Source organism: Fundulus heteroclitus, chromosome 6, assembly GCF_011125445.2.
Source record: "Fundulus heteroclitus isolate FHET01 chromosome 6, MU-UCD_Fhet_4.1, whole genome shotgun sequence".
Lineage (NCBI taxonomy): Eukaryota > Metazoa > Chordata > Actinopteri > Cyprinodontiformes > Fundulidae > Fundulus > Fundulus heteroclitus.
This window is the reverse complement of record NC_046366.1, coordinates 25917610-25941254: the sequence shown is the minus strand read 5'-3', so window position 1 is coordinate 25941254 and position 23645 is coordinate 25917610. Positions and strand designations below refer to the sequence as shown.

The following is a 23645-nucleotide window of genomic DNA, read 5'->3' as shown; positions in this document are numbered from 1 at the left end:
TTGATCCTGCATCCTCCTCTCCCTTGGAATCTTCTTACGTTTCTTTTCTTTTTTGTAGAACTGTTCTGCATCGCTGCTTCGCCTTCTTCTTCTTCTGATGTACTTACATTCACTTTACGAGTTTTGTCCACCGCCTGAAGCAGGATTTGTTTTGGGTATTAGATGCCTTGTTGATCGCGAACAAAGATCTCCAGTGTTGTTTGCCGTTGTTTGCTTGTTTTAAAAACATGTATACTTAAATTCTTTCTCGTTTGGTTCTGCTCTGCGACTTGCTTTTGATTTTTTTTTTTTTTTTTTTTTTTTTTGCCTAACTGTGTTATGCTGTTCCATTCAAATATATGCAAATATGCAGCGAGTTTGAATACTAATGTCTCTGCACCCCTGTTCTGCATTTCTTTGCTCTCTCAGGTGTTAGTCTTTGATCCTGTCAGAGTGGGACGCGTCTAGCAGCGGGGACTGAGGAGGGAGCAGTGCCAACGTAGAGCATGGTGCCTAACATTCACCTGGCAGGGCCCCTCCTGCCCAGAGGGGCGTTGCTGTTGCTGCTTCTACTCGGCTCCGAGGTGATCTCCTCTCTGGCAGACAGTGAGTAACCTCGTTCACCTGGGACATCCTGCATCAGCTTGCTTACAGTGTAATGGCATGTGGGAATTTATGCTTTCATATTTTAATGGATTCCAGAAGACAGACACACGTGTTTGTTTAATGACTATATGTCCCGACATATATAGGTAGAGCATTAGCACCGGAGCTAAAAATAAGCATACAGTGGAGGCAGTTGACATCCCGACTTGCCTCTGTGCCTCGCTTGTCTATTTGAGTGACAGTTTTGGCTGCAAAAAGACATTCTGTGAGATCTGCCTCTGCTGCTGGACCTTTCGGGCCTCCGGGGGCAGCTCCACCACCAAAGACAAGGTCAGGAACAGAATTAATTCAACACATGACCTCACCTACAGTCGCTGTCATTGGGTCACTGTAATTCAATTACGCCCCCGACACCCCTCTGTCTCAGTCTGACCACCGCAACTGATCTGTCCTTTCAGACATGCATCAAAGAGGATTTTTTTTTTGTTTTTTCTCGTAGCCTTTGCCTTTTGTTTCTCAGGGACCTTGTTCCTGTGGTGAAATGTTTCACTGTAGGTTTTGACCTTGCAGAGAGGTTCTGCAGTTTTGACAGTTTTCTTGCGGTCTTTGCAAATCTCTTTGAAATGGACCGAATTAGGGCATTATGGTTGAGATTTTTTTTTCCTAATCTAAGTTAAAATCCTATTGTTGTGCACTTAAAGCTAGGGTCGGCAATTTTTCCAGAAGTTTCCCCAAGTCCATTTTTGAATAGCTGCACATAAGCAAGACCGTCTTACCTCGCTCTTCCGCTCCTCAGGGGGATCACGTGAAAAAATCTCTCAAATCTACTCTGGTCTTATTTCTTTCTACTGAAGCTTTTCTCTTTTTCTCATAAACATGAACGCTGTTAGCTTCTTGCAACTCTCAGCCATGTTTAAAGTCTACCAGCGGAGCTACAATGAACGACTAGCCGCTAAGCTAAACAGATTCCTGTCTGGTTCATTCATACTGGCTTTATATAGCCTAGAAGTAAAACCGCATTAAATGTTTCCGTAAAAACATTCTACATAAGAAAGTATCAGGATACATAGAACTGTAAATACAGAAGTCGTCAGATCTATATAAATCCAAATAAATCCTGGACCCGAGTATCTCTTGACTTAAATAGTAGTGTAAAAGTTTTAATTCAGATTCATATTCACAGACCAAACTGCTGAATCCTGCTAATAAATAGGCAACTATTAAAGTACCGGGCTTCTTTTGATTAGGCAAATTACATCTGCAGAGAAGTTAATTTATTGGCTGGCTGAATATTTTGCCTACTGTTGCATTCTCTGATTTTTCTGCCCATCGTTTGCTCAAAACTAACAAAACAGACTAAATTGAGTGGCATGCACTTTTTAAAGAACATAAAAAGTTCTTATCCTGGTCAATGACAGTGTTAGGATGTTATTTAAATATGCTGACTCTTTAAGATGCTCAGTGTAGAGCTAGGATGAGGCCTTGATTATTATTACACTTTGCTGCTTTTGCGCTGTCTTTAATCTCTGTTTTGCAGATAGGTACACTGCAAAAGTGAATTGCAAGCACAAAATGCTGGATTGCAAATATTTTTCCTCTTGTGAGTAACTCCCTTTATTGCATCCATTTATCGTTTCAACGAGCTTCACTGGGGATTTTTAGGATGCACACAGCCAGCTCTTTTTTGTTTCTGCTCTGTGCCCCCCTGTGAGAGTTAGACCGCCCTGGTCTCTAATTTCAGTGATTGTATCATTGACAGATTAAAACAACTGTCAGGCACATTAATTAACCATACCACTACTCTGATACTCCGATGACGCAAGTCACCACACACACACACACACACACACACATACACATATATATATAATCATATTTAATAAGTTATTATTTGCATTTCAACAACCTTTAAACTGATATTAAACATACTTTTAATTAAGCCGCCTTTTCTACATGAAAAATTGTGCTTTTTATTGGTCTGCTGCAATATTCTAATCTTAAATCCTGTGTTGTCATTAGTTGGAGGTGGAACAAAATCATAATTAACAGAAATAAAGCCTTTAAAACATCATCAGTCTATGCTAATCTATATAATGCGTTTCCCTTAGTGAATTGAGTTACTGAAATAATGAACTTTTCAATAATATTCTAATTTATTGACCATGACTGTGTGTAAAAAACACTCCTACACGAATAAGTGTAAAAGCAAAAGGAAGTTCAGACATAAAGGATCTGCTAGGAAAATTGTCCATGGTCCGGGGTTTATTTATGTGTAGTGGTAAGCACTCACAGAAAGAGGCCTAGAGCTGCTATTATCCACCCTGTAAAGCAAAAAACACATAGAATTAAGATAAGACAGCTGGGGGGGGTCAAAAATAACACCTACCACTAATCATAGGGTTGTGTGTGTTTGGTGCCTTTAATTTGTATGGAACTTATTATGCGAGCTTGATATTTCTGGTTCGGATCCGCTGTATTACAGGGCAGACTGTAGACAGATATTATGGCCGAGGTGCCTGGCAAGTTTCTCATTACACGAGGCTAAGTCTGGTGCCCCCCCCCCACACCCCCACACCCCTCAAAAAGCCAAGCAGGCTTCCAAGCAGGAAGAAAACATGTCAGCTTTTCCCTTACAGCTGTGTGTTTATGCTCCCTCAGATAAGGCAGATACATTCTACAGGTAGTTGCACTTTTTGTTTGATCCACCATCTAATGGTAGGGAAGCTGCTGAATACAGTACTGTGAAAAAGGGTGTACATGTCCCCACCCGCACCTACCCAGTATTTGGGCACATTTCCAAAAACCTAAAATAAAAATAGTTTGCATAAAATTACAATACAGTTCTCAAATGATTACTTCATTCATTCAGGGGAAAGAAAAGAGATCCAAACTGACCTGTTTGGGAAAATATCATTCCAATTTTTAAATCATAACATCATAATCAATCATCACAAACAAACACATCAAAATCTGCTGGCTTTCTTAAGATAGTAAACTTTTTGACCAATCTGTCTGTATAATTTGATTGAATTCGACTTTATAAAGTGCCTTGAGATGACATTTATAGGATAAATTGGTACTATATGAAGAAAATTGAGTTGAACTCAAACATTTTCAGAGGCTGAGAACAGTTTCACTAACCAAAATCAGGCCTGGTTACTACATTTAATATGAAGAGATCACTTAAAAAGCACCCATCTGACAGCACGAAGTAGGCCTGGATCATTTGAAAGCAGAGTCTGTAGCTACTCAGGTTTATCTGAAACATCTAAGTGGGAAAAAAATCTAAAACAGAATAATTCTGTAAGGGGGCAAATATGCATAGTTTTACACTGTAGGTTTAAATTTGTACTGACCATGAGTGCTATTAGTGTTATGGCTTTGTGAGCTCATTCATCTCCTGTCATCACTGAGCAGCCAAACAATGCAGTGTGATTACTCTGAGTGCTGATCACGAATGTCTCATTGATCCCCGGGGAGCTCAGTCGGTCTCTATATGGCCTCCTTGTGCACAATAGGGCACCAGCCACCTCAAGGTCAGCCCCAAAGTCACACATGCGCAGCTCTTAAACGTAACGGTTATCTTTCTGTGGCGCTGTCATTCTGACTTATTTCGCAGGCCTTAATCAGCTTTTGATGTATGCGTCTCCTGTGGTTCCTCGCAGGTTCTAATCTGGGCTAGCTTTTCTGTGAGGTGCCAGAAGACAGGCCCAGTCTGACGGAGGATTAGACTGGCTCAATGATTAGCTCAAGTCTAATCACTTTTTATATCAAGTCACTGTTCCACGGTGTAACTTTTTTTATTGTCCTGTTTGTGATCCTTGACGCTCCGTGGCAGAGTAATTGCCCTTTATTGGCACTTTAGACAGTGTTTTTTTTTATTTTATTGTGCCAATGACTAGATTGTAAAACAGGAGTCCTCACTGGATTATATAAATGCACTCAGCATGAGTATCACATGAATTTTGGGCTTTTAATGTTTTTTTTTTTTTTTGAACAGCTCAATTTAGGGGGAGGTGAATGTTAATTAAACGTACAACTTCAATGATTTTTAAAGGCCAGGTTTGTAAGCATGATGCATTTTTTTTCTAGTGCACAAATCTGCAAATATTTATGTACAAAGCTAATGTTTTGGATAAAAGTCTCAAGAGAAAAGACCTGCTTTCTGTAGCAATTAGGAAGGTCTTTTGCATGATCTTTCCTGGATATTTGACCGCTCTTCTTTTCAGAAATCATTTTCATCTCTATTTAAGTGGTGTATTTTTTCTACAGACCTCCTTTTAAAAATTGTCGAAAACAGGCTGAATGTCAGGGCCATTCCGGGAGTTTTATTCATTCAAAAAGCTGTTTTCATGTGTGTTTGGGATCATTGTCCTGTTAAAGTGATCAGCAGTCTTTAAAGCCCAAAGAGCCATTTTTGCCTTTTACTCTTGCAAAACAAAATTTGTCTGGAGGCGCCGAACTTAAGTGCACCTTTGAACATGGGTAGTTTAAGTTTTAAGGACACCTTATGTATAAAATTGGTTTATATCATAATTAAATGAAAGAACTGTGATTTCTATTTATATTTATAGGTTTTGATTGAAAGGAAAAGAAAGTTCTTGAATGAGACATGACATATTTTTCATAAATGAAGAAAATAGCACATTGTTTGCAGCCTATTTATGTGAAAAAAAGATGTCTTGGACCAATACTGCTATTCTGTTGTGGTAATTTGCTGGCATGGTATAAAGACCAAAGGCTAAAATTAACCTTTTTTTACTTATTTATGTCAAAACGCTGCTCAGTTTAATCCCGTTTTTGGTCAGAGTTGGTTAGAGCCAGTGTGGAGGGCCCAAACAACAACAGGTTGTTGATCCATGCCAGGAATCCAACCAAAAAATGAACTAACCGTTTTGGCCAAGAAGACTGGTCAAATATGCATGTTGCTGATTAGAAAAGGTTTGTAGTCCAAAAAGCCCATTACAGCTCATCACTGAAAACCCCAAATTAATGGGACTTTCATGCTAAATTATCCTCCATGTATTTTATTAGCAATTCAAGCTTGTTAGTAAAGATTTTAAATACTCCCTAACCTGCTTTGCCAGTTGTTCCTATGACTCAACCTTTGGAGATTGAATTGTCCATTTCCTACACTCAGACAAAGGAGTGATGCAATGGCAATGCCAAAGTGGTTTAGGAGATGGGTGGCCAGATGGGGTCTTGGGTGGGTGGTGGGGGCTTTGGGGGCTGCAAATTGGATTGTATTTTTAAGTGCCCATATGGTCACCCAGTTCAAACACTGACAGGGACAACAATTGATTCTCTTTTAATTAAAAGTAACCATATCCACCTTGGAGAGGCAGTCTGAGAGTAATGCAGTTAGCACACAGCTGTGGTCCACGCATACAGCCAGCTACACCCAGAGTGCAACTTGGGTACATGGAGAGCTAAACAGCTGGGGGGGGGGGGGCTATATTAATGGCAGGAGAACAGGGAAGATGAAGAGGGAATATTGAAGAGATTTGAAGGAAAGTTGTTTTCATGAGCCAGTGCAGCAGTGTCAGAATTCAGAGAGGAAAGTGCCATCGAAGGTTAATGATGTGAGATTAATAGTTTAATTAGAGAGCTCAGTCGCAGGGCTGGAGGCAATCACCCAGACTCTGTGCTGTGGCCCGGTCTTGGCGCTGGCGCAGGATGACAGGAAACGTCAGAGTGATCTTTAAAAGAAAGAGACGTTTCAATTCTGTGTTCATTGTTATTACTTCATTGACAGTAGTGGCTTCGCTTTCTTGCCGCCAGTTGTTTTCCTTCATGTTCATCACACTGGTTCTGGGGTATGCATTCTTGGTCAGATGGCTATTCAAAGCCTGACAGCCAGAAAGGAGGCAAGTGAGCTGAAATCTCCTTGTTGTGTCATTTTTACCCTCTCATTATGTAATGTAATTTCCTCCTCCATTTGGCTTGTGGAGAGTGGAATTTCTTAAGACTCCTGGGCCTTGTGGGTGACATGTTGAGAACAAAGGTAGGGGCTTTTTATGGTCTCTGAGGGAGGGCCGATCAAAGTCAGGCAAATTAATGAGGTTAGTGAGGTTGTGGTGATGAATGGTGAGCTGGGGCCATCTCAGCATCTGAGCACCCCCCCTCCGCCCCCCAATACATCACAGGATTACTTAACACACTTAACATGTTTGCCTCTTGGACCGCTAATGCCAGCGTCTGAGCCAAGGCGTCCTACAAGGTGCCTGCATTTCCTTCTCGGGTCTCAAAGCGACACTTGATTCTGGATTGAATTTCAATCCATGTAACAAAGATACTGGGTTCTCCGCCCAATTTCCGTTTTAAAATCTCTCACTTTTCCAGACTTACACTTGAAGAATACCAGTCATTTTGGGATATTAATTTTAAGTATAACAAAAAAAAAAATCCCTTTATATTCTGTCAGATATTTCTACAGGAGGTCAGGCTTTAGATGTGAAACTTCCAAAAATGGATAGATAGATGGATAAATAGATACATGGACTGATTAATGTTCAAATCAATGGACGGATGGGTGGATGAATTGGTTTTTAGACTATGGCAAAGGGAATTACCTTTTGTAAATAAAATAAAAATGTTGGCGCTCTGTTTTCTTTTTCAAATATTTGAATTTCTTGTTATCCAGACCGTGTAGAAGCCCTGAAGATATCTATAAGTCATTATATATTCAAGTTGCATACACAATGCTCCATTTTCCTCTTTCTGTTTTGTTCTGCATGCATGTGTCCCCAGGTTGACACCCACACAAGCCTTCAAACAGTCAGACGTCCTTCGTCGTGTCAAATTGGAAAAAAAAAAAAAAAAAGAAAAAATCAGTTTTTATGACATTCATTGCAAATGAGCAAATTTCACCAAGTGAACTCGCTGAACATGGGAGGTGATGTTGCCCCCGGGTTGTGTAAATGAGCTGTGCGGTCCATGCAACACATTAGCGAGCTCATCTTATAGGTCAGGGCCGCATGCGTTTAGAGATTGTTAATGGAAGAAAGGGAGTGATGTTTCCCTCATCTGCATTGTGCTGCAGACAGTACACCAGCCATTATGAAGCCCACAAAGCCGTACACATGCAGGGATTTATCGCCTAATGCTGTTGCAGAGGTATAAAAATATACAGACAGAAATAGCTTTAACTTAAGTAGATGTATGTGGAGTTTCTGCTTTTATCCCGTGTCTTTTTCCCACAAGGTAGCAAGTGGGTTGAAAGAAGTCAGCGATAGTGAGTCATCTTAGACTAGATCAAGGTTTGAGTGCCAGTTTAAATACCACAGGTAATATAACAGCTCAGACTCCCAGTCATGTAATACCTGTAACATTCACTTACTCGCCATGCTTAGGTACATAGCAAAACTTCTATGATTACATATTTTAGAAATATTGCTTTAAATGCTCACTTTGAGTGTTTTTTTTTTCTCCCCTTTTTATTTAAAATGTCATTGGCCATGTTTCACTGACAATGAAAAAGCAAGAGAGCAGACGTGAGAGATGCCTCCCTGCTTCATAATCAGCTTGAGAAGATGAAAGCCATTACAGTAATGTTGTTCACACTGGAAAGAGATGAGTGAAGGGTAATTGCACTCAGACTTTTCCTTCTTCTCCACTGTCTTGAATAATTCAGGTCGAGCTGGAAGGCCTGATAGAAAGCCTGTCTTCATCTGTCCACAGGGGTATTGCAAGTTTGATGTTTTTCTTTTCTCTTCTCCGGCTTTAAACATTTTAAGTACAGTAGCTCAGTAAGGATAAATCACGTTACTCTTGCGATTTCACTATAGCTTTGATAACGCTTATGAAGATCTATCTTTCTTTGGCCACTGAGCTATCTTTCTATGAAAGAAAAAAAAAAATCTGGTTTCTGTATTATCAGAGGTAAATGTAATGTGAAGCGAATAATTAAGAGGACAGTGCTTGGCAATTGAAACATCCAGCAAATACTTGGAAAGGCATTTGTTCTTCAGGATCTATGCGGTAACACACGTAATGTCATAAAGACGGTTGGTTCTCATCCGTTTAGCGGTGGTTTGTCACATTGTGCAGAAATATTGCCAGGAGGGAGGGTGTAGATAAAGATCTGGGAGAGGTCTGACCACAGAGCCTTGTGGTACACCATAAAAGAAGGGGATAGCTGATTTGAGTCGGACAATCAGAGTACCGGCACGATTTTACCAGATGATCCAGTGGCATTGTACTCAGCACTGAATGACCTTTCCATCCTTCTTATTTATTTATTTATTTATTTATTTTATTTCAATTTTATTTATGCCAGAGATGGAGTTGTAGTGAGTTTGAAATGAATAGTGGAGGAAGGTGCCATTACATCATGTCAACAGCGCTGATTTTACTGATATTATTTTGCACGTGCTGGGAAGGTGTTAGCTCACCTCTAATAAAAGACCTGTTATGTAGAATTATTAGTTTACTGACCTAAGAAGGTTCAGAAATACGGATGAAACGGTGGGTGTGTGGAGATTTTCTGCAGATTAAAGGGCAAACTGACACGAGGTCATTGATTTTGGCCAATCACAAAGCGATGTATTTACATCCAATTTTGCTTTGCAATCTGAGCTTTTATTTTTTATTTTTTACAAAACCTTACATTTCACACTATTTAGATTTTTTTTAACAGGATCTTTAGGTTGTTTGAAGATTTATTTCAAGCTAAGATAACTTTTAACGGACATCCGACAGCCCTGAAATGTGACGCTTTATCTTGACTTGACATGCATAGAGTAAACAAACTCACGACGGCTTATATCCTCCAAGTCATTTTCTAAAAGGCCGTTGCACACGTGCCATTTCCAATATCAAATAACCCAGTGTTCCTTCACATTCGGCCATAACACAGAAGCGCAGATAGAAAACGTGATGTTTATTGGTTTAAACAAACAGCCCGAAGTGCAGTTGACTCTGTCGGGGTAAATAACTTGCAGGGAAAGACAGCTTTATATGGAATTAATTGCAAACAAGTTGCCTGCTAATGGTCTGAAAAGGCCTTAATGGAAGCGTTCCATTAAAACAACCAGTGCTGATGCCATCAGACAAATTCCCACTAAGTGTTGTCCCATGAAAATGATAACTTGCTAATCCATTATTAATAAGAATTAATGGTTTTCTCTCTGCTGTGTGTGTATTGATCCCTGATACTCTACCCTGCAGAGTAGCTCTCTCATTGGGCACCCTGGCAGGCTTGGGAATACACTAATTGTTAGCCACATAAGAGCCATTTACGCGACTCTCTCTGCTGTTGCTGCATTTATTACAAGCTTGCTGTGAGGCTTTCAGCAAGAAGACTTTTTTCTTTTTTTTTTACATTTTATGAAAGATTTTATACAATCTATTTCCTAATTAATCTTTCCACGCTAAAGTTTTCTTCTGCTTTTTTTTAAATCTGGTGTTTGAAGCCATTCATTTTCCATTTTCTTTGATGAACTTTTAACTTCCCTAATCAGCCATCCTTACAACTAGAGATCAATCCAGTGAAAAATAACAGAGCTGTAGCACCCCCCCGTCAACACCTTTCAAGCCTTTAAAGGCCCAAGACCCCACAAATACAGCTGCAGGCATGAAGCTAGCTGACAGAAGCGGTTTAATCCCCGACACCTGGAGCAGTCGGCGGCGTTTAGATTCCCTCAGCCCTTCCTAAAACCTAGATCTCGGTGCAGACTTGTCAATATCCTGCACCCTGGGTCAAATTTAAGTTTCGCATCAACATGGCACCAGTATGAAGCTTTTACTGCTAAGCCTCGACTCTGCAGCATGCCAGCCAAATGCCATAACTTAGTTCTAATGACGACTATTAGAAAGTGCTAGCACTTCATGCTAAGCATTTGGCCTCGAAGCACTAAAATGCTTTAAATTCATTTCCCTAATAACCCAGTGATTCGTCCAAACTGTTTTTCCACTAAATGTGATGTTTTTTTTTCATGCATTCATTTTACTAGTTATATAAAAAAAGGCTTTTTGCTCTTATAAAATTGAATTTCTTTTCTTGTCCCGGTCACGCATTCATTTGAGTACAGCACCGCAACACTGTTTTGAAGAGATCCCACTTTCTAACCCGTTACAGTGTTACAGGTAATCCCAGGGAGTAATAGTTTAAATGGTGTCTGTAAGGATTTGATGGTTATCAGCTTAAAGGCAAGATTTTAAAATGTTGCCGTCATGTTTTTCTTGTGATTTAAAGTCCTTTTATTGGGATGCCAAAGGAAAGTGCTGCAGTGACGAGAGTTTCCTTCCCCTGTATGAATACAAAGAGCAATGCAGGAAGCCCTTCCCCCACTTGTTTCTGCCTTCTGTCTGTCAGCTGGCTGACATGATTATATCTTGTTATATTTTAAGTTCTTTTATTTAGAAAATCCAGCACTACTATAAAGGTTATATTGTGAGAATCTCCTGTCGGCCCATGCCTAGCTGTGAGGTGGCGCTTTAAATTTAAACAGAACACTTGGAAACTAAAGCATTTTAAATTTGCAAACTCGGTGCCAAACTATTCTGGACAATTAATGCAGCAACTTCTTTGCAGTGGAGTTTTGAACACGGTGCATCAAAGAGCTGAAGGAGTGTATCTCGGAGCTTGCAGTCATGGCTGAGAGGAGGATTTGCATAGTTAGGCTTGTGTGTTTTCCACCTTGTCCTTTTTATTGTTTTCATCTGACAACTGCCTGACAGGCAGAAAAATGGGACACAGGCAAGGAAGAAAAGGTTGAGTCTGGATTCAGTTTCTTTTAGAAAAGAACTGACAAACCCACCAGTTTCATATATTCCCACCCGCCCGCAGTGGCAACAGTGACGGAGGCACACAGGATCTCTGTGAGGCGAGAAATAAACGCTTCTGGCTGTTTGTTGGAGAAAGCCTGGACCACTATTAACCCCGGCTGCAAGTCGGGGATGCAGGGTCACCAGAGGGATTCTTTAGATTTTTGTGACTGAATCTGAGATTTGGATTAACGAGGAACAAATTTGTAGCAGATTGGCCTTTGAGTTATAGGTCAAGCGTGGAAGCATGTTTGAGAGGATTATTGTAGGTGAAACATGGCAGCAATGTTGGTTTACCCTGCTACTCTGCTTTTCCCGCAAATCCTCTTGATTTCTAAGATTTACTGACACTTGACTTAAATTATGGTTGCAACACATAATTTATTTAGATCTTTTAATTTGCATCAAGGGCAGAGAGCTTCTTTTTTTTTTTTTAAAGCTGTCTGATCCTCTGTCTGAGTCACAAGGTGGAAAAAAAGACAATTTAAGTGAAACTGCTATGGAAAGATGTCAGCAGCGGCTCTTGGAAGTCAGATTGTTGATAATCGCTTCTTCAGGATTCCAGCTCACCAACCATGCGCGCACCGATGCATGCTCAGACATACATCCTTAATGCTTATCAGGCTATAATCTTAAACATAGCTTTACGTGCTGCTACCTGTATGTTTGTCAGTAAGTCACATTCTGCGTCAACAGAAAAGGGATTTACTGCACCCTGAACCCTGAAACATACTGGGGCGGAAATGTCACAAAGATTTGTAGGATGGAGCGATTAAACGTTGGAGGAATGGGTGGCGCAATAAATCTACTGATAAACAATGGAGGGAGGCATGGCTGGATGGTGGGATGGATGGAAAGATGGATGGATGAATGAATGGGTGAAGGGAGGGATGGATGGGTGGTTGGTTGGTTGGTTGGTTGGAGGGATTGATGGATAGATGAATGTAGGGATGGATGGACAGATGGATGGAAGGTTGGTTGGTTGGTGGGATTGATGGATGGATGAATGGAGGGATGGATAGAAAGATGGATGAATGAATGGGTGAAGGGAGGGAGGCTTGGATGGTTGGTTGGTTGGTGGGATTGATGGATGGATGAATGGAGGGATGGATGGAAAGATGGATGAATGAATGAATGAATGGGTGAAGGGAGGGAGGCTTGGATGGATGGTTGGTTGGTTGGTTGGTTGGTGAGATTGATGGATAGATGAATGGAGGGATGGATGGAAAGATGGATGGATGAATGAATGGGTGAAGGGAGGGAGGCTTGGATGGATGGATGAATGGATGGATGGATGGTTGGTTGGTTGGTTGGTTGGTTGGTTGGAGGGATTGATGGATAGGTGAATGTAGGGATGGATGGAAAGATGGATGGATGAATGAATGGGTGAAGGGAGGGAGGCTTGGATGGATGGATGGATGGAAGGTTGGTTGGTTGGAGGGATTGATGGATAGATGAATGTAGGGATGGATGGACAGATGGATGGGAGGTTGGTTGGTTGGTGGGATTGATGGATGGATGAATGAATGGGTGATGGGAGGGAGGCTTGGATGGATGGATGGATGGTTGGTTGGTTGGTTGGTTGGTTGGAGAGATTGATGGGTGAATAGATGGAATAAATTTAATAAGTTGATTTAGTTCTAAATCTAAAACTCTCTTTTTCAAAGGCAATTACTTGTTTTTTCTGTGATGTATACTTTTGCCTTGGCTTAATTTAGGGTAATTATATTCAAAAGCATAAAGAGTTTAATTTCCCTGGAGTTGAAAAGTCCACCAACCACACATTTGCGCGTTCCAAAAGACCTAAAAGTATTGACACTTTAGCTGCACAGAAGAACTTTGAGTCCTGCGGAGCTCCTGGCTGGCGTTTGGCCCGCCGATGGCCGCTCTTTCTGACCAGCCGTGTCTAAAGGTGTATAAAACTACACAGAGTGACGGGACGGGGGTTTCACATTCTCTTGCACTTCAGCGCCTGCAGACCTGCGGTATCCATTTTCTTTACATCACCGGTGTGTCGTCCCTGGAGGTGAGAAAGCAATCTCAGCACCCCCAGCCCCCCCTCTTCTTCTTTAACAATGCAAAGACGGAGACCGATGACATGACAGGTGGACCTGGAGAATGTGATCACTGAAGGTTCTGTCCAGGTCTGAAGAAGGCGCAGTGTTATGCTAACTAGATATTGACTCTCCCGTCCCATATTTTTCCCCACTCCCTTTTCTTCCCCCTTCGCCACGTTCTCAGCGAGGAACCGCCGCCAGCCGCTATTTATACACGGCACAATGATTTACCTCTATTGTGCGCGCTTCTGTCGGGGGAGTCTGCTCCGTCTGCGGTTCAGGTGATCCCTGCCGAGCTCTTTAATGACGCCTCCGATGAAACATGAGCTGACGGAGGCCCTAATGAGGACAATGTCTCACGTTTCTCCAAGCCAGGATTATGCATGTCTGCACGGGACGCCGCGTCGCGGAGCTCAAGGTGCGCTCATTGTAGCGTCATGTCAGTTTTGACAAGCTGTCAATGCAATACAGTCCTCATTGTTTTGGACACAATGATTCTGGGTGTGGTGCCCAGTAAAAAAAAAAAAAAAAAAAAAACCCTGAAGGCAAAAAGCAGAGGGAAAACACAGTCGGAGGTGCTCGCCATGGCAGTGTACAGTATCGTTGTAAACACACTTAATCTGTGAAGTCTGAAGGATGCGCCGACTCTGAACGCAGTGGTTTGCCGTGTTTGGATTGTTGGGAGGAGGGGGGGGGGATGCCGGCCAGTTTAGCTGCTTCATCCTAAAAGAGAAAGAAAACACACACGAATGTTAGAAATTCAACATGATGCAGTGACAGGCAGACACAAAGGCTGGATTTTTTTTTTTCTTTCTTCCCATGACTGAGCTGCAGGTGTTCACAGCAACAATGCCTGTGTGAGTTTTCTCATGCCTGCTATTGTGAGGGGAAAGTGATACCTGAGGATTTGCCACGTTTTCAAATGCTGGTGTAGATAAAGCCACCGACACTAACCCCCCCACCCTCCCTCTCCCCTCTTCTCGTCTGCTGTCCCTGCTTTCCTTCATCTTTCCCAGGCAGGCCGAGTTTTATCAAAACCCCGGAGGACCAGATTGGCATCGCGGGCGGGGTTGCATCATTCGTGTGCCAGGCCACAGGAGAGCCCAAGCCCAGAATCACCTGGATGAAGAAGGGCAAGAAAGTCAGCTCCCAGCGCTTCGAGGTGGGTACCGAGGGAGGGGGTTAACGTGAATACGAAAGCTGTGGCGAGTTAACGCTGCATTTCTAACCTCTGGTAATACTCTGCCAAGCCTTAAGCTCCCACAGCTCTTGTCCTACACTCATGGTAACTCTGGAGGAGCTACAGAGATTCACAGAGAGCTTCTTTTCACAGGAAAGACCTGAAGTGTCCCATTTGTAGTTTTCTACACTTCATAAAGGATAACAACGCTTTGGCAATACGGTGCTCCGGTCTAAACCAAAATTAGACTTTTTGGCCAACATGAGGTGGAAAACAGATGCATGGATGTTGAGTAGAGTTTAAGAGAAGATGAATGGAGCTTAAATACAGGGTGATAGTACAAGAAAACCTGTCTGCAGGTGTAAAAGGCGGAGGTCCAGAAGCATGAAGCCAGACCTATAGAGGAATGGTTTGAGTCAAAGCATATTGATCCGTTTGAAAGGACCAGTCAAAGTTCAAGCCGCAACCCATCTAAGAATGAGCCTGAGCCGTTTTTAAAATGTGCAGAGCTGGTGGAGACATACCGCAACAGAACCGCAGCAAAAGTTGGATGTAAAGCGAGTAAATGTGGAAAAGTTCAAGGGGTGGGAAAACTTTTGCAGGGCTCTGTGTATCACAATCTGTTTTTGAGATTCAAACCAACTTTGGTGTTCACCAAGCGAAGCTCTAAAAACTTTCACTTCCCTTTAATCTCGCTCCCTCTTTCCTTTTTTTTTTTACCGCCCCCCCCTTCATCCTCTGCAGCCTTTTCACTCTTCCATCCTCCTTCTGTTCCTCGGCTCCACCAGATCTGGTCATGCATCCCCTTGAAGTCATTTCACTCCTCCTTTTTAAAGTGCATTTGAACAGAAGGGGACGTCTTAGGTGGGAATTCTCACTGTTTTTGGGACCGCGTCTCTCACATCTGTGCTTCCTGGAAACTTTCGAATTCTAGTACGCCAGAGCACCGACATGAAAGAGTTTTTTTTTTTTTTTGAAAGTTCAAACGCTAATCTCCCTTGTTTAAAGTCTGAAATAAATGGTTATTTATACGTGCGGCAAATGTCTGGAAACAAACCAACATCTCTCCCCGCTCTGCCGTCGCCGCGGCTCTCGCAGGTGATCGAATTCGACGACGGCTCGGGCTCGGTGCTGCGGATCCAGCCGCTGCGCTCCCACAGAGACGAAGCCGTTTACGAGTGCACAGCCACTAACAGCGTTGGCGAGATCAACGCCAATGCCAAGCTCTCAGTCCTGGAAGGTAAGATAAGTCTGTTTCTTTCCTCGCTTGGTTTCTCTCTTCCTCTCACCTCTTCTTTTTTTTTCTTTCTTTCTTTAAACTCTTCCCTTCTTTTCCCCCCTCAGCTGCTTGTAGTTTGTGGATGATTTTATTCCTTACTTATATCCAAAAGCAAATATCAGTATTTGCCTCTATAATTCATACATAGGCATTTGCTAAAGCTTTTGGATTTCTGGCATTGGCAGCGCGACGCACGGGCAGACATATCTTAACGTAAAGTCCAACGGGTGAAAGGAAATGCAAGGAAAGCACTTTAAAATAAGATGTTTTATACAGGAGCTGACCTATTCAGCGAATAATGTGTATAACCTGGGATGTAGGCGTATTTTAAGCGTTGCTTTATCTTAATAGCTTCAAGGGGAGATAAGAGGCTAAATTATTGAAACGTGTCACTTAGTTGATCTTTCTGGATCACTAATTCGCTCTATTTTACCAGCATTTTAGGAAAAGATGTTTTCACGTCGGCGTACGGTGAGGTGAAAAGGGGTTTTCTATTAGATTTCTTCTGTTTTCGCCGTTTTTCGTCACAGATGAATGTTTAAGATCATTAAACACGTTTTAATGTCAGGAAAAAGCAACCTGAGGAAATTTCAAAGGATAATTGCATTCATTAAAGGGAAACAATCTGACCAAATCAACCTTGGCCTGTGTTCTAAACCTAATATTAACTGTTTTACATCTCTGTTGGAGACATTTTCTTTGCAATCTGGTGTTAATTTAGTCATATTGGAGGGGTTTTCACTGCATCTGAGTCCAATGTGAGTCTGGACTTTAACTAGGCCAATCTAAAACATTTTATTTATTTATTTATTTTTTAGCAACCAGGGTTTTCTGGAAGACATCAGAATGTATGCGTCCATCAATTACAGCAGGCCATCCAGGTCCAGAAGCAGCAAAGCTTTCCTAGTAGAGGCCATTTCGGCCCAGCGTCATGAACACTGGCATTAAATGAGACGTGTGAGGCCTGCAGAGCTTTGGATGCTGTTCTGGCCTCTTCTGTGACCTCCTTGATGAATCATTGATGAGCTCTTGAAGTACGTTTGGTACATTTAGTGTTTTCTCCATTTGTGGATCTTAGCTCTCGCTGTGGTTCTCTGCCATACCAAAGCCTTAGGAAATGTGTTCTTCTAATGGGTTTCCAGACATTTTAGCCTATCTCATGTTGTTTTCAAGCAATTTATTGATTCGATGGGCAATAATCAGTCCTTGGTGCTGAAAGTTAATTTCACCTTTGCAGAAAATGTGGTTAGTTGAAGTCTAACAAGGAGTGTAGCTCTTTTCTAAATAAATGCAATCCTCTTAATTAGGCATTTTCATGGCTTAAAGTAGCTTGGTGTGAAATTTTAAACATTTAAATTTGAGTAATGATGAGAAAGGGTGCGTATACTTTTTTGCTGCACTGGGCATTATCTCTGCTGCTGTTTCTGTCTTCATAGTTGCCTTCATGAGAAACTCTGCTGTGCAGAGGGCGAATTGTCACCGACCACGGCCAATACATTACCATTAAAACTCTCCTCTCTGTCAAACATCCTCTGCTTTAATTCCACATTTCTTACACCCACTCTTCCCTTTTCTTCTGCGCTGTCCATGCTGGTTTGATGATATCATCTCAGCTTGCGTAATCGTCCTCGCAGGAACTTTTCTTCACAGCATAAGAAAGTTGTTGTTTCTTTTATTTCTTTATTTACCCCCCTTCCCTGTTTACGGCATCGTGAAGAATGCTGTTGGCTGCTAAGGCAAACCGTGCTTGACGTGACCTGAAGCTCTAGGGAATGTGATGAGATTAATCACAGTTTTAGTGTTGGAGGGCCAACTAGGACACTGAGGTTGGTTTGCCTCTGCTAGAGGAACGTGGACTGTCAAGATAAATAGTCGGCAGCAAGCGAGCTGTTCTTATCAGCAGCACTGCTCTCATGTTGGCTTCTCTCTGATCATGCCCTTACATACCAAACAGAGACGATGTGTATGTTTATGTGCTAAAGGGTCTTGCTTATGTACTTTATGTTGGATACATAAACCCTGTATTTTCTTCATTCTGTTAAAAAAAAATGACATTTACATTTTGCCAGTTGAAAGTGTGCGTTGCGTTTGCATTCAGCCCCTTTTACTCTAATGCTGCTAAATGAAATCCAGCGCAACAGATAGTAAATGGCATCAGTTGACCCCAACACAATATGGCCCCCCAGCTAAAGTGCCAGGCCCGCTAAAGAGAGCATTAATCAGAGAGATGGCCGTGGTAACTCTGGAGGAGCTGCAGAGATCCTTAGCTCAGGTGGGAGAGTCGAGTTGAATGGGCGGCTATTTGTCATGCACTTCACAAAACTGGTCTTACTGAGAGAAAGCTGTTAATTCACTGTGTTTATCTTGTGACAATTCACTGCAAATGTCATCTCAAAAATTGATATACAGATGTATATGAATCACATTAACATTGAATGCATTGCAATTTAATCCTTAGCAGTAATATGATGCAGTCAAATGCAGTCTGTTATGCCATTCAGCGCAGCTGATTGCATTGAGTTATTGACTTCGCAGCAACCCCTCCTCCAGAGCGAGCGATTGGTGACAGTGGGCAGGTGATTGGCTGTAGCTGAAAGCACCTCATAAGAAGTTGAGTTTGCAATTTGCCACACATTATGTCGTTGATCCAACAACTAGGTAAGGAGCAGCTCTGCTCAGATGAGACCAAATTATATCTTTTTGACTACATACAAGTATAGCAGAAAACTGGTGGTAGCTTCATGCTGTAGGGTTGCTTGGTCAGTTCTGCTAGATAAATTTAAATCTGCTAATGTTACTCAACCTTTTTTTTTTTTTTAGAAAAGGACATAGTGCATCATTTTTGATGAATATCTACTGAAAGAAATATGTTGTCATTTTAAAGAAGCACAACTTCCGGTTTTAAAATAAAGAAAAATATGAAACTTATGCAAAAGAAGTGTGAGAATTTGGGATGGTTGATATTTGTGGAAAATGGTGTAAAAAAAAAAGCATGTAGTTTCCATCCTGATTATCAGAAAAAATAGATCCACAGAAATATTACTGGTACTTTTAACATTGTCCTGGATGTGTAAATTCAATTCAATTGAATTATTTCATGAAAACCACTAAAACCTGCATTTCTTATTATACATCTGTATTTCAAAAGATTAGTTGGTTCTTTGTTAACTTCAGCCAACGTTATTAGGAGCCATGGTGAAAGCCACTTGTGGCTGCGGAGCTGCAGGTTGCAGGCTCCGGAGCCACGGGGGTCAAGGGTAATGGACGAGGTTAAATCCAGGGTAATCCTGGGAGAGAAGCTGTTAGAGGCTTGAAACTGAGGTTGAGGCTCGCCAGAGATACAGGATTTCTGTTTGTAACAACGTTCTGGAAAACCATGTACCATTTTTACAACTATGTAATACTATGTGTCGGTCTATCACATTAAATCCCAATAAAATGCATTGGAGGTTGTAGTTGCTACGTGACAAAAACGTGAAAAAGTAAAATTTTTGCATGCTGCTGTATGAACGTCTACCTTCAGTGTCGTCCCCGTGCTTATATTGAAAACTAAACAAAGCTGTTGCTAGACGTGGAGGTTCTTCTCGGTGTCAACACCCGAGGCTCATTCAGCTCTTTGTTTTGGTGGCACATACCAGAACCGTGAAGCCTCCTAAAACCCGTGGACAGCTGTTCTCAGCTTACAAACCCGGGCAGGTTTCTCCTGCGTTCCCCGCCCAGAGCAAAGCGGCAGACAGCCAGCGTAAACCGGTGAAGTCGACGTCTTTGTCAGAGCTTCGGAGAGCAAGGTGCATAGAGAAACACATTTGTGTGTGAATCTTGCCCACGGTATGACGTTGCAAACTTTTTTCTTTTTTTTTTTTTGCATACACTGAATGCGTGCGAGAGCTTAAAGCCGATCAAATGACGGAGTGTTTGGGCTTGTGGCTGTGATGTTTGTGAGTCTTTCTGAGGTTTCAAGCTTGTTATCTGAACCGTTGACATCATGTGGCGTTTAATCAAGCCATGCCTCAAACCGTCTGCTTTTATGATAATGATGATGGTGTTGCAAAAGCGGTTGCATGGGCTATCTGTAAACCTGGCACTGGACTGAGTCTGATCTTAATCGCTGCACCTTTCTGGTAAATATGCACAGGCCTGTATGAGACTTTCACTCTGTGATCACAGTAGTAAAAATACCAAAGCTGTGCAGAATCACTTTAAATAAACAAAAGGTTTCAGCACAATTAATCTAATTAAAACCAACAAGTTCTACTTCTGCTAAAATGCTATAGATAAGAAGTTTTTTTTTTTTTTTGTTGCTGCAGACTCTTGTCACCATTATAGCGAAACTGCGTCGGTTCCCAGACCAAGACATAAAATGAACAAAAGACAAAATAATATCAAACTCAGTAAAATAAGTGATATATTAAACAGTAATAAGAACAAGAGTAACGCAGTTTAAGGGCCATCAAAGAGTCTGCATCTATGGTGTGTGGACATTTATAAACAAGTTGTAGGTGAGAAAGTGAAGAGTAGAAAAAGTTATAAATGGGCGTAAATGAGGGGACAAACAGGCAACTGCATGAATAAATAATGAATGAATAAATAAATGTGGCAGAGGCATCAGTATTAGGAGTAAAATGGAAGCCATGAACAACGGATAGACATGAATTGTACATATCCTCATCATGTCTATTGCACTTACTAGTGTATGTATGCACATGTGGGGAGAATTATATAATACATTTATAACATACTAATACTAAAATTATATTATCTGTCACGTTTATTTGGTATTATTTAGATTTTAATTAATTATTAACGTTTTATTGTAGTAATGACACGTTAAAATATTTCTACCCACTTCAATAATCGATGGAACGATCTTTATTGGCATAACCGTGATCAAACCCTTGTACCTGCTGAGCAGCTTTTTGCGTGTGCCCAAGTCTGGCCTCTGTGCCATCACCCTAATCTGTAGCTCCCTCCACACATTCTCTGTCAGATTCAAGTCAGGAAATAAAAGAATAACTTTAAACCTCAAACATTTAGGGGTTTGAATAATTCTGGGCTGAAGTTTAAGCGTTTGACCATCGATTCCCAAATGTTTAGGCTCAACTCTTATTGGTTGAAGACTACCAACACTGCTAAAGACCCATTTAAATACTATTAAGATGACAGTACAATCATTTCAACCGCTGTTTTCTTTTTAACCATTTTTGTCTATTTGTTCGGTGATTTCTTTCATGATAGACATGTAATGCTAGAAATTGTTTTTTAGATTTATTGACAATTCTTCCCTTCCAATTTCCATTTGGTCCCCTGTAAAAATACCATTTTGTGTATGCGCTCTGAAACAATCACTTATCACTTTATTTGTTTGTGGGTTTTTATTTATTTTTTGTTATATATTGGCATGAGTCATGAAGATCACAGAAAAGCTGAAATCTGACATGTAGCTTTGTTCAAGTGCATATTATTATTATTATTATTATTATTATTATTATTATTATTATCTTAAAGCTTTGTAGTGCACTCTCCTCCCATTTACTTTGGTTTCAATTTGGGCTAGTTGGCTGATATCTTCTATTGCAGATTTATTTAACATTTTAGGGTCTGTCTTCATATTTTCTTTCTGTAAAATTTGAGTGTATCATAGAATATTGCTGTAAAGTGTCAGTCATTAGAGAGGCCTTAACTGTCTGCATGGACACCATGAAAGTGCGGTAGACGGCGCCATTTTGGTCCCTGAGAAATCTGGCTACGATGGGACCAAGATGTCAGAAGAGGCAAAGCGACCAGCCCCTTAACCGGCTGTTAAGTTCGGACTCCAGTTTTGCGGATCTATGAGTCGAAGCATCACTTTCCTGTTTGTTTGTATCGCAGCTTCTAACTATAACACGTGGCCCGGTTGGATCATACATGTGGTGAAAGGATAAACAGAGTAAAGTGTTGCTCCTTTACTGTCAACATCCGTTATTCTTTCCTTGTTTTCCCTCTTGGTGCACGCACAGAAACTGGGGACAAAACAAAACAAACATCCCGTTCAGTCAAAGTTACTTCGTGAATCTACTCAATGAAAAACCCCGAGGATGAGCCGCGCTCCCGTTCACACATGAGCACAGCAAAACACAGAGGCACGCGTATTAGGCTTACAAACACGTCACAAACACGCTCGGCAGCGACACGCATAGCCTTACGGAGCAAACGCGTCAGCTCGCCTCTATTTTTAGAACATTGTTTGTGGCCCGGTGATGCATCAAGTTCATATCGGCAGCCCGACGCAGGAAAACACCGGGGCAGCACCAAGCTGATGGAGACTAATGATAGCGCTCCTTAATGGACCGGCGTTAGCCCCAACCTCTGAGCAGCTCGTGTTGCATGCCAGAGGTGGCTTATTCACGTCAACGGGCCGGATGATAGAACATGGCGGACGTGACCAATAAAACTGACTCGCATCCTGCACCTGAACTTTGGAGCATATATACAGCTATTTAAAAGATCTCAAAACTCCGTATGTGAACGCAGGAAGAGAAAGGAAGCGGAGAACTGCTGAAAATCATGTCATATCTGTCAAAGTTGGTGGGGGGGGTGACTTCTTAAGCAAAAATGTCTTGCTCTCTGCAGGATACTCCTCATGTGAGTGTAAGTACATGTGATTTTGCTTACACATGAAGTTTTCCTAGCACACAGGGCAACGCCGTCATCCAAAGATTCAGCAAGAATGGTAAAGTCATTACAGCACTAAGTCGATTTGGATTATAGGTTTTAGCAGAGCAAAGGAAGGTCGAGCATTAATTATGATTATTTCATATACTGGCTCTTTATTTTCTTCTGCCAATCCTGCAAAACATGGATTATGACAGTCACACCGGTGCAGATTTACGTGTCCTTTCAGGGGTTTTTTTTCTCAGAAAAGATGAAGGAAATTATCAGGGTTCAAAAGTACATTTCTCTGGATTGTGCTGTTTGAGCGGTTTTTTTTTTGTTGGTTTTTTTTGTTTTTTCAATGCTGTTGGACCATGTTCCGTTTAAGATTTAGGTTTATTTACATTTTTTGCGTTTATTAATTTTATCTTTAAAGTCTTACATTGTTGGTGTTGGTTTAAAACTTCAACTTGTGTTTAGTTTATTTTATTTCATTTTGAAACCCAAATGTTGTTTTATTTTTAAGTCGATGTTAATTAAAAAAACAATTTTAACTTAATTACTTCTTTGTTTGATTCTGTTTCAAAACTCAATTTTTGTAGATTTTTTTTTCCATTTTGTATTTTTTCAATTTAATTTCTATTGATTTAAAGTTCAATATTATGATTTCTTTAAATTTTCATTTAAAATACAGCTTTAAATATCTTATTGTCAACATTGGTTTAATGCATTTTATAATGATTTTACTTTTTACATGAAGTTAGTTAAAATTCTAACTTATATTTTTCATCTCTTTTGAATACATTATATTTTATTTTGTTATAGTTTAACAACCAAATGTTGTCAACAATAAATTAATTTTTTGCTCCACAAAAACATTTTTTTTAAATGAAATAAATTCTGTGGTCCAAAGAAGAAAGTAAAAAAAATAATAATTAAATTAAAAATAAAATACACTGTCACAAATATTGTAACTGGGGGTAGGTTCTTATAAGTTCTCAGAACTTCTACCTACTCCTTTTGAGCACTACTAAAATGTCTTAACATTTCAATGTAAATCTAACTTGTATTTTTGCTCAAAGAAACTGAAAATAAAAAAATATAATAAATAAAAACGACATCTTTGAATAACATCTACTTGAACTAA

At 40.8% G+C, this 23645-nt stretch overlaps 1 protein-coding gene across 22 annotated transcripts in view; it reads left to right on the top strand.

Moving 5' to 3' along the window:
• LOC105931007 (protein tyrosine phosphatase receptor type F) overlaps positions 1–23645 on the top strand; it is a 280629-nt gene that overhangs the window by 104446 nt on the left and 152538 nt on the right. For all 22 annotated transcript variants that reach the window (XM_036138431.1, XM_036138434.1, XM_036138432.1 and 19 more), the window contains 3 exons: positions 409–585; positions 14426–14571; positions 15688–15829. In XM_036138431.1, the coding sequence (XP_035994324.1) occupies positions 486–585; positions 14426–14571; positions 15688–15829 (388 nt within the window). In that variant the 5' untranslated portion in view covers positions 409–485. The remainder of the gene's footprint in view (positions 1–408; positions 586–14425; positions 14572–15687; positions 15830–23645) is intronic.